Genomic DNA, 12,256 nt, shown 5'->3' with positions numbered 1-12,256 from the left:
CTGAATTAAAAGGAAAGTTTAACAGTAAGCAGCTCACAGGCACTGCGACATTTCAAGCATGTTAAAATCAGAAAGAAATAGCTTTTGTAGCTGTAGTCTCCTCCTCTTGTATTACGTGTTGTTTTTTTTAACAAATAACCGGTTACTGTTGGTTTCTTCAGTTGTCCAAGTAGCTTATTTATGCCTGACCCGCACAGTTCTTTGGCATATTTGTGACCAGCTTTAGAGGGTTTGTCAGCATGCCTAACAGTGGAGAGCTCGCGAAAAAATTACAAGATGAAAACACAATGAATATTTCAGAAAGCTATGGAAATGGGTAAAGTAGCTCAAGTATTTATTTCAACAAACTGATTTACCAATTTTTCACAACTTAAGTTTGTCTTCTACTGTACAGATCCACAAGAGCCTTATGTGCCTAATGGTGCTTCTACTATCTAATGCAGAATAGGTGTATCTTTTGAGGCTAGAATGAGAGAAAATTGTAACGAAGTTTCTGAATAGATTTATTCTCCTATGCTAACTTCTAGTTTGGCGTTAAACTTAATAGCGTCATTCAGTATAGACTGTGTTGCTTGTATCCTGTATGTATATATCTAGCTGTGTAGTGTTCATTTTATCATACAGTGGCTCTTAGCCCCAGAATTGGGCTCAGCAGAAGTTCGTGTATAGCAGTTCCGACAAGAGGTATGCTTCGCTCCTGTGGCTCAGCGGCTCACAGCTTAGCAAAAACATGGAATGCTAACAAAAATACTAGTAAACTGCTAGACTCTTATGCTTCAGTAAATTAAATGATTAATGGCTTTTCAACCATGTGGTGAGATTATCGGCCTTCTCAAATACCAGAAAATAGCACATTTCAGATAGCTCAGGAAAAAAACATTCAAATACCATTCCTTCATGTGTCTCTGATGGTAAGAGCAGCACTGAAGACTCTATAAGTCCAGTACCAGTTGCTCTGCATATATTACGATGTATATAATCTACTTTGAATGGACTTTCAAAAATACCTTAGCTGCAGATGTGGAAGTAGGTCTCTCTTTCCTCCTGAATTTGGGGGAATAATCCTTAGATGATGATTTGCCTTTGTGGTTGAGCATCTTCTTCCTATCTAGGGAACAGAACTTAACGAGGTAACCCATATTTTAGAGCATGGGCTAGGAAACTTCATTTTAGAAGAGTTTGTTTTAGGGTCTATGTGACCTTTTTACAGAATGGCTACTGGATGCTTTCTGTCCTGGACAGCATGAAAGGGAAAAATACTTTCTTTTTCCTGTTACTCTGTCACTGGAATGGTATCTGGGAATACCTAGTTTAAAAATAGAACAACACATCTCAGAAGAAATATTTTATCTCCTGATTATTATAATTTTGTCACTATTGCTATGTAATAATTGTCCATTGCCAGGGGCTGAACTATTGTATCAGGTAGATACTTACTTTTCTGTTAAGTTAAATCTAACTTCACATTTGTTTAAGTAACAGCTTGTATGTTATATCACTTGGAAGATTTGCTTGACGCTTTCAGGTAAACGGTTGGTTGGGATCATTTGTATCATAATAGTTTCTTCTGTTCTGGGCTTTGTAATACTGCAGAAGCATCATTAGCAACAAACTGTAGACTTAACATTTTTGGAAAAGAAAAGAATTTAAGGAATCTTTGAAAGTGTTTGTAGGTTTTGATGTTGTTGCTTCTGGAGTCCTAATGTAGTTAATACTAGAATTTTCATTTTTTTTTTTGTTTAATCTGTCCAAAGATCATAAAATGGTATTTGGCTTGTGATCAGTATAGGTGTATATACACATTGACTCATGAAAGTTAGGATTTTGCTAGATTAGTAATAATGCCCCTATTTTAGTCCACGCATGCTTTTATTTGTGACATGCTTAAGCAAAAAAAAAAGTTTCCATGTTTTCTTTATTAAAAAGGGAAAAAAAAAAAAGATAAAAGAGAATGTAAAAATACATAGGGCATCCACTGTGTTGTGGTTTGGGCTGGACTGGCCAATAAGACCTGCAAACAGGAAAGTTAAGCTTCCTGTAGTAGAAAGATGTTTAGCGTTTGGTTTGTTTCTGAATTTCTAGCAAAAGAATATCACAGACACTAGAACTCCAAATACTTTGAATGCATTCAAAGCCCTTGGCATAAACACTTCTTTCTTAGTTTTTTGAAGAAGTCGGTGCATGTTGTCCTGCATGTTTACCTGGTGTGGTTTGAAGTTCAGTAGCAAACTTTGTATACCTTTTTTGTGTGCTGGAAGTAAGATTCCAGGTAGAAAGGACTAGACAAAGAAAACAAAATTCTGGCAAAATGGGAAGAGGAAGAAAAGACCTTTTATAAGGCTGAAATTGAATCAGTGTGACCTAAAAAATGAGGAAGAGATGAAATAATGAGTTCTGTGTAACTGAACTTTTCTGCGCACCCTGCATACAGAGCCGTACAGAGGCAGCTGCTGGAGGATTTCAGCTTCAGGTCTGGGTTTTTGCAGTGCAGGGGAGAACAGAGCCAGAAAATCTGTACCAAGGTCAGTGAAGGGTTGTAGTACACTCCCAGCTGCTGAATAGAGCCTTTTTTGGGGGGAATAAAAAAAGGCTGGATACATTGTTCATTGCTTCCCATTCACCCACATAGTTCTCAGCTCTCTGTAAAATCGGTCTGCTCACCAAAATAAATGGCCTGATTTTTGAGGATATTTAGTCCTAACAAAAGAAAAAAATACTTTAGTTTTATTTTTTTGCATGAAAAGGGGTAGGTTTTACTAGAAGGTGTGTGCCAGCTGTGTTACATGGCAAAATGGGTCTCAACTGTTAACTTTATCTTTAGTACTTGTTCTTTATGAAGCATTCGTGTTGCTTTTAAATATACCTTTGTGTGGGAAGAAGTTATATGCGTAATTTGAGAAAGACTGGTTTCTTGTGCACTATGAAAAGCAAACTGATTGTCGAATTAGTTGACCCTTTTTGCAAGAGTAGGAACAAAATCTGGGCTGATTTGTGGCCTGCTTTTTAAATCTCATGAGAGCATGAAAACCAATTAAAACCTAAATCTAACCTGTTCTTCGAGGACAAAGAGAATTTTTAAATAGAATGAATAGGGAATGTATTATAATATTGCCCTAATTTGAATAGAGGAGTAATTAGTAAATAAGACAACCAGTCATAGTAGATAGCAATGTCCCTGTAAAGGACCAGGAAGACCTTTTGTGAATCTTTACTTTGCCTCTTAATATAGGAAGAATTTTACATGTAATACAAAATTAGGGTTTAAAGAACTAATATTGTATGTCATTACTGTGTGTGGTTTTTTTTTTCCTTATGCTGTAGAAAATGAGAAAAAAACTTCAAAATGTCTTAGGTAACAATTCACAGCTCCTCAGAGTCTGGAGTTGTAATATTTGCTGCTTGGCTATTTATGTGCTGGCCACAGATTTCCATTTAACTGCTGAGCTATCAAAGCTTTGGTACTATGTTTCTACGTTGATTTAAGTCAGAGTGACTTTATTGCCTTTGTCTGTAACTGTAGAACAGATCTGTGATTCTAAATTTATTGTCTTGCACTCCCTCTTACAACCTCTCCCCAGAGCTCTGTCTTAAAATATTGGATTCAGCCCTTGCAGGATGCATGAGAAATCAGGAAAGGATTACTCATGAATGGGATCCAGATGAAGATATTTAGTTTCTGAAGTTTCTAGGCAAAGTGCCAGAATCATTAAAGTTTTCAGAGGTACTCATAGGTAATTTAAGCCATTGCTTTTTGCTGCCAGAAGAATTGTCAGATGATTACTTCATGATTCCATCTTGAATTCAAATGCCCCAGTGAGCTGTTGAAAATGCCTGACACCCAATGAAAAGTACTTTGGAATGTGCAGATGTAGACCCAGAACATACTACCAAAAGCAGCTCTAATGTAGATTAAGGCTGGTGGAATGTGTATAGTTTGGTTGTCCTAAAGATCATGTAACTAAAGCTTAAGGAAAAAAAATTATTTCCCATTGTTAGACCAGAGATAAATATTTAGGACACTTGTCACAAAGAACACAACAGCAAAAGATGCACAGCAACAGCAAAGAACACAACAGCAAAAGTTGGAAGGAGGATTTTTTTGTCTACTTATTTATGGATTATTTAAATAATCAACCAAGCTGTAGGAGTTTAGAGGTGAAATTCACCAAGTCATCCTCAGGAGACGCAAGAGGGAAAGATTAAAAGAAAATTTATGAAGTTTTGCGTTGGAAAAAAATGCATATTTTCCATTCAGCCTATTTTTGGTGTAATAAATAAGATTCATATTTAATAGTTAGGAAAGCCAATTCAACAACAGTGTTTGAGGAAAAAAGTACTTGTACAAATGGGGATTTACACACCTTGCTCCCTAAGATTTAACACCTGCATATTACAAAACATTTCTTTGGGCAAGGCAACCGGAGAAAGGAGTTTAATTATAAGGTGGAGACTATGTTGGAAGAAATATGTAGTAACATGCTTACTGCTGCTTGAAAGTAGCCTGATGGGTGAGCTTGTAAATGATATGCTCAGAGGAACAGTGAAGCAGATGAAGGAGCTGCACTGCTTTGGATCATCAGTGTGGGCAAAACACAAGTGAGCCTTCCTGAGAGCCACTGAGTGTGGAAGCCTTACGCCCAGGAGAAGCTAAATGGATTGCTTTTTAGAAAAAACATGTTTGTGACCAAGAATTGTATGCGCTCAGCAGACACTGTAACTGAGCATTCCCTCATTATTGGCTATGTTCTTTGTTGTAGACAATGTGCAGGGTAATTTATTTTGAAGGAAGAAACCAAAAAAAAAGTCATGTGATAGTATATACTAAAGCTTTGGAAGTTAAGCGGACAGAAACTGCAGTAACATGGTTGACCATAGCCATAGCTTTGCACCTTGAACGTATTATTCTTCTAAAATTCATAGAATCATAGAGTTGTCTAGGTTGGAAGGGACCTTTAAGATGATCTAGTCCAATCATCAACCTAACTATGATAAAACCCATCACTAAACCATGTCTCTAAGCACTATGTCAACCATCTTTTAAATACCTCCAGGGATGGTGCCTCAGCCACTTCCCTGGGCATCCCATTTCAATGCTTAATAACCCTTTCAGTGTAAAAATTTTTCCTAATATCCAGTTTGAACCTCCCCTAGCACAACTTGAGGCCATAAATTAGGTATCACATTAATCTCAGCTTACCTGATAATATCTGAATGCAGAATCTTCAACAGCAAACATTTCCCGTATGCTAAACCAGAATAAAATTCACTAATAAAAATATTTTCAGTCTATAGTGAGCCCACGCCTATGGTACAACATTATCCAGGTGAGAATGGAGAAGCTGTGGAATGGGAGAAGCCTCTGCATTAGAAACACTAGGAAAGGGAGCAGGAGGCGTTAGTTCCATTGTGAATCCAGACAGCATAGATGTGGAAGCTAAGATAATGGGCTCGGGATGAATGCAGAGTCTGAACTACTTACTATTTTAATTGCGGAAAAAAAATGCTTAAGTCTTTTTTGTAAGCAGTTGTGAATGTGATTTCCAGACTGTAAGTACTTGCTATATGTATATAAGGGATTATTAGTAAATATCCTGAAGTCTAAAGGAATACCTTGTGCTGAATGATGTATTAGCAATATACAATGTTGTTATTTGATAAAGTGCTTATTTTAGCAAGTTTATAGAAAGCTGGCTTATTTTTTCAAATTCTAATAACCCCTGTAGAGAGCCAACTGGTAAACATTTAACATTGACAAAGCTACAGGAGTTGAACGGTAGTGATAAGTAATAGGAATATGAATAGAATGCGAGATGTCTTTTTATTTGCCACTATACATAATCTGTTTAACAAATAGCTTTCCCTTAAATCTCATGATGACATGACTGCTGCCTAACAGTGTTCATATTCCATTGGCGCAATTTGTCATCTTAGAAACCACCCTTCAGAATTAAGGGTGAAATATATTGAACCCTACAACATGAAGTTCATTGGTTCGTTATATTAAAGACTGACTTTATAGATTCTTTTCAGTTTTACTCTTAGTATTTTTGCAAGATTTTACTAGGAGGAGATAATTTTCAGGACAGCAAATATCTCACTGTATTTGACCTAGAATATGAGATGTAAACAGAAATTCCAATCTCCAGAGAAGGAAACATAGAGACTGCAAAGAAAAGGCCAATTCCAAATTCCCTTGGCACAAAAAAAATATGGAAATTAGTATCACAGTAAGTAGTGCCATTAATCAGACACTCCGTATCATTATGGTAACAGAAAAAAACAGTTTTTCTAATGTGTAACTTCAGCAAAGGAGCACTGCCATCTCATAAGGATAAAAGTGGAGATATTTAGCTGTTACATTTAATTTCTGTAGTTATGATAAGAAATAGTACTGTATTCACTTCTTCCTATCAAATACACTTAGTTAAAAAAAGTAATTGCTATGCCAGCAAATTGAGATTGGATGCTTTGCTTCTGGTGAATCAACACCAGCAGTAAGGACTGTCAGTTACATCAGTCATTATTTTACCATTGTCATGTCACTTGCACATGCATCACTTCCACTGGTTTGCAAAGGTAAATCTCTCTAGAGCTGTTACAATCTTAGAACCAAAGAAGGAAAGGAGGTTTTCCCTTTGTTAAGCCAATATAGAGAATGTTCAAATTCTTGCTTCTTAGGTTGGCCTGATGTGTGAGAAGAGCTTCAATAGGATGTAACATGTAACTGGCATAGAGTAGTGGTGGTGGCTGCAAGTGAGTTGTGCTGCATAAGGATTTGCCACAGACCTGTGGATAGGTCAGTCTGAGCATGCCATGCCTCCATCTGGGGTGAAGGGGGTGTGTGCGTGGACTGAATTCAGGTAGCAGGTGAGATCATGTTTGATAGAATGGTACCTTGAAATGAAATCCCAGACTACTTCAGGAAATACCATCATTCAAAACCCACTCCTGCTAATGGAGTTACACAGAAGTATGCTTTGTTTAGTTCTAGCTGGTCAACGTTGTGTAACACGAACTCAGTTTGTTCTATTTGGCTTGCCGAAGTGACCTCCACTGCTAAATCCTATGTGTCCTTTGTGAAGGTTTTTGTGTATTACCTTTGGAATTGTAAACTTTTTTTTTAAAGCAAAAATCGGATGTAGAAAATCCCCTTTTAAACTGGTAGTTGGATTTTGGAACACGCTGTCCCTGCACTAATAACATCAAATAGTTTATGCAGAACCTCAGCCTTAATAGCAAATGTAGCGGCCAAAGTCCAGACTTCCAAAGCATTTTGGGTTTGCTGGGGCATCTCGCAACCCAACCATAATTCTGCAGCATGTTTTCTCCTTGCTGCAGCATGCTCAATAAGCTCTTGATCAAACAGTCCCACTGAATTCTGCTCGGTTCAGTCTCACTTGAACAATTCCAGGTAAGGTAACCATTCTTGGATCTTTACTTAATTTTTAAAAGAACAGCTCCTAACAAAAGCTAAAACTAACAACATTAAAAACATATTCTTTCATTCAGAAGGGATGGTTCACGTAAATTGTTGGTGAAAGAGAATGAAAGAGAAAATTTCTTAATTGTACTTTCAGGGCAAAAAAACTCCAACTGTCAAATTGACTGCTTAGTAGAAACAGGTAAGAACTACTTTGCACATAGCGCCACTGCCTTTAACACTCCTGAAGATACTGGGTGCATAGAGCTCCTCATATGACATTTGCATGTTGAAACACCACCAGAGCAAGTCCAGAGGTTCAGACGTGTTGGTCGATTATTTCTCTATTAAGGGAATATAATATAAACTAAATCAGTATCATATAGCAGTCGGATGAGAATAAAGCAAACTAAAAAGATTTTCATCTGGGAAAAGTCATTAATGATGATTACTAGAAGTTTTGAGCGGCCTCACAGGAGGCTCTTCTGATATATTACTAATCAGGTCTGTTTTCTTCTGAGGGCTTTTTTGCTATTTGTTTTTGGCAAGAGTAACATTCAGTTATCTTTTGACTAAGCCTTTGCTCTATTTGTTTTGTAAAATAATAAAAATTTTAAAGGCTTTAGTGTTCAAGAGGTATTTAAAGGAAAAGATTGCAAAAAGATGCAGATTCCTAAACATCAAATGTAGTTTTTCTTTAAAATAGGAAAAAATTCGAGAACTTTTGTTTTGAGATGGCAGATAGACACGTTTTTAGATTTTTTTTTTTTTTTGATGTTTTGTTTTGGTTTTATTTCCAAATGTGTCTTCCTGGTCTGTCATTCTGTCCTTGCAGTCCCACTTCATTAAGTCCCCATTTTCTGATATATCAAACACAGGCTTACTTTTCAAAATGCAGTATAATAGCCCTCTATATTTAAATTACTCAGTTTCTCATCAACATCCGCTTTCATCGAGCCAGTGACTATTTTCAGAGCCTAACTCTGCTTATCAGACAAGCCCTTTCATGTTTTGTCCCATTATGCCATTAACAAGAGAGGAAATATCCTCGCAGGCAAGATCAGTGATGACTCCTCATTTTTCCTTCAGCTCTTTTTGCGACTTGCCCCTCTGCTCGGGGACACGGGGATCTGCAGCACAGTAGTAGCGAGGGAGGAAACGAACTGCGATTGTCGCTTCTGATGGGTGAAAAATTAAAAAATCTGCTAAATTTTGTAAAAGAGATCAAGCTTGGTTAAGGCTTTCTTAAAGTATGATTTCATTGTGAATACCAATAAATTCTAGGAGTGTCCCACGTTACCGGTATTCTACAAAATGTAGTTTTGAGACAGGAAATAATGTCTGATGTAGTGTTGGTCCTACTGTTTGCAACCTGACACTGCTGTGTAAAACAATTGAAGTTGTTTATTATTTATTTGAAAGCTGGGAAGAGCATTGTTTGGACTTTCTTTTTCTACTTTTTGAGTTAATTTATTACACTGTGGAGGGGAAGGACTGACTGAGTTTCACTCGGGACTCTTCTGTTTTACCTGTTGAGAGGGAATGAAGGTAATCCAGATTTGTTCTTGGCTTCTGAATACTGCCAATTCCCACCCCTTGTTCTATTAAATGAAGTCAGCTAAGTTAAAAAACTTGCACACTAGTACTCATAAATAATCGGCAGTGCATTGCTTTATACAGTCAGTCATTTCTAAATGCTTAGTTATTTAGGTTTTTTGCTCACATAATCCTTTGCAGTCTATTACCTTACAAACCTTGGTTTTGAGTTTGTATTATCTGTGCATTAAACTTTGTCTGGTTAATATAAGCCAAGAAGGATAGTTTTGTCCATGTGGCAATGATAATTTGTTGCTTTAGTGACATTTTTGAGAAGCTTTCATTATTATTAGTAGTATTATTATGAACTAGATCTCCTTCTTTTCCTAGCCTTTAAAAATCCCAAACAAACAACAACAAAAAAGCCCCTGTCTTTAGGACTTCAACAGGTATCAGCAGTGACAATTTACAAGGTATTGTGATATTAGTACAGTGGCAGTATGATCAAGGTTAAGTTTGATAATTCATTCTGTATACTTGCACGGTTCAAGGCCTCTTTGTCGGTACGCAAAATCAGCGTCTCCATCTGGTATGTTCTGTGATGTTGAAGTCAAAAGTCCACTGCATGAAATAAGAATGTCATCCTTAACAGCGAAGGCATTTCCCTGTTTAACCTCATTGTACGGGAGTTTGCAACAAAGAGGCAAAATGTTCTTTGTTCGTCTGAGCTTTCTGTTTTCCACTGTTTATACTTCTAAGCGCTTGCAAGCTGTGTTTTTGTTTTCCCTTGGATATAGTGCATGTTGATTGTAGTGGGTCCTACCAGCATTCTTGGATAAGTTTTTAATAGGTATATTTTCTTCTAGAGCCTTTACAGATGCACAGACTGTCCGCAGAGATTCTCTGCCTCATTTGGAGGAGACCCAAAACGAAGGCACGGAGGCAACAGGTAAGCATGTAAAAGATGATCCTTGGAAAGGAGCTGGTTTTAGACTATTTTTAATGTAATTTTTGTGTCTCTTCTAGCAGGCTATGACTGACAATTTTTCAGGGCTGGGATAAGGGGAGGCAACCAAAAATAAACACAAACTGAAGTGAATTGCAGCAACTGAAAAATTTTCAGGACCTTTCTGTAAACTTGCATGAATTCAATAGTTTCTTTCAATTTTTGTCTGTATATTTGAGATGATTACTAGATAAAAGCGAAAAATAGCCTGATCCCATGGAAAAGCATAGCAAATCTTGTGTTACCTTTGGCATCACAGCCTACTTACCAGCTGTCAGCTGTTGAGAATTTGGCATACTGTAATAACTGGAGGCTGTAAAGGAATATCTATACTTTGGTCAGTTCCAAGTTGCATTGAAGCATATGCATACTACTGTAATTTTAAACCAATTGCAGTGGTAAATTAACCTAGTTGTACTACCGTGTGGCTTAAAAGAGGTTTACTGGCAAAATTTTCCGAGGTTCTTTGGAAGGTTTGCAGACCTGAGGGAGCTCCCTGTTGCCGTGGTGAGGCTGCTGCTGGTATCTAAATTTGCTCATTAAAATGGGGAATATTTGTTCTTTGAGACAATTGGAGCAATGACTGCAAGTGGCTTTTGAAGAAATAACAAATCTACACCGGAATCTCACATGCAGACTTTATACATATGTATAAATATATACCTGTATGCATATATATTTATTTTTAAATTTGTTTGATACACAGTTCTTTGATAGACAATAGGTTTATTTCCAAGAATTGAACTGCTAGCCGTTTGCTTTTTGTTTTACAGTAAGCAGGAAATAAAATTGGATGGATAAAGATGATAACTAATTTCTGTTTTCAAATTTTCAGGGTATTTTACTGAGCTATTTGAGTCATACATTGTATACATATATTATTACTGAGGCTGTGATTCTGCAGAGTACTTGCTTGTGTGCTCTTGAAGGCTCTGACCTATTTTTCCAAGAATTTATCTGGGACGCTGGTTACTGCTGTTAGCTATCTACCCTGCTTCTCTCCCTGAGGTTGCTGCTGGCTGCAGTTTAGACTAATACTCTGGGCTGTAAACCACAGTGCTCAGGAAGGAATGCACATGCCATTCAGCCACTCCTGCAGAGGTGACCACAGCCTCTGTAAGAAAGGTGAGGTGAACAACTGAGGGTAGAAGCCATTCCAGCTGTTCCATCATAATTTTCCTGCAAATACAAGTCACACCCCATGCATTTTAATTAAGCATTTCCTTTATTTGTGCTTAGATATGTTTCTAAGTTGATGAATCAGGAGCTTACCGTTTGCCTTCGTCTTTTATTTGACTTTGGGAATCTGTGGCTCTACTTGGTATCCATTTAAATGAGAAGCATTGTACGACTTGGAAACATCATGCAGCTATGCAGATGATGAGTGGTAAAGTGAGGACTGAATGTCAAAAACCTCTCCCAAAAAATCTTTCAGGAGAAGGAAGCTCCGTGTCTAGTTGAGGTGGGTCTGCTTTGTGTATCAAGAGAAAATAATGAGATTCTGGTGTTTTCTAGTTGTGCAGAACTGTATTTCTCATTTTATAATTGATATGTTCTGCAACCTCAGGAGTAAATTTACCTAATGAGGACCGCAGGTTGTCCTGGAATTTTTTTCCCCATTCTTTTCCACCAATGTATAGAAGTTCATTTCTATGGAACCAGGCCAGGTTTTGTTTTTTTTCTAATGCATATGTAAATCCAGAGTAACCTTACTGTTGGCAGCAAGCATTATATTCGCTTAAGACTAGTGTAAAGTTAAAAGAGAAGTCACTCATACCTGTTTTATACTGATGAAATCACAAAATAATATGTTAGAAAAGACCACTGGAGGGCAACTAGTCCAGCTTTCTGCTCATAGGAGGGCTCATGGCTTTGTTCAGCTGAGTTTTGAAAACCTCCAAGGATGGAGATTCCCCAGCCTCTCAGTCCCTCTTTGTAGGCTGAGTCACCTGCATGGTGAAATTATCTTTCAGTATCCAGCAAGAATTTTCCTTGCTGCAGTGCATGTCCATTGCCTCTTGTTCTTCTTCTGTGTGCCTCTGAGAAGAATCTGTCTTCTTTATAGCACCGTGTTCAGTCTGTGGCAGACTGCAGCTATATTCATTCTTTATGGTCTGCAGATAGAAGAAACCTGGCTCCTTTAGGGGCTTCTCATACATGGGACGCTCCAGGCCCCTCACCATCTGGGAGTCCCTCTTCTGGGCTTGCTTCAATTTGTCAGGATCACTGTCTTGCAGCTTCGGAAGCCCCAGTGCATGCTGCACTCTCATGAGTACTGAGTAGGGGGAAATAAT

At 37.6% G+C, this 12,256-nt stretch overlaps 1 protein-coding gene across 1 annotated transcript in view; it reads left to right on the top strand.

Moving 5' to 3' along the window:
- The first annotated feature begins 239 nt into the window (after positions 1-239).
- Positions 240-12,256, top strand: part of ACSBG1 (acyl-CoA synthetase bubblegum family member 1) — a 35,011-nt gene continuing 22,994 nt past the window's right edge. Inside the window, exons 1-2 of the mRNA XM_074155850.1 lie at positions 240-316; positions 9,823-9,905. Coding sequence (XP_074011951.1) covers positions 240-316; positions 9,823-9,905 — 160 coding nt within the window. The remainder of the gene's footprint in view (positions 317-9,822; positions 9,906-12,256) is intronic.

This window comes from Numenius arquata, chromosome 11 (genome assembly GCF_964106895.1).
Source record: "Numenius arquata chromosome 11, bNumArq3.hap1.1, whole genome shotgun sequence".
Classification (NCBI taxonomy): Eukaryota; Metazoa; Chordata; class Aves; order Charadriiformes; family Scolopacidae; genus Numenius; species Numenius arquata.
This window is presented reverse-complemented; position numbering and strand designations above follow the sequence as displayed.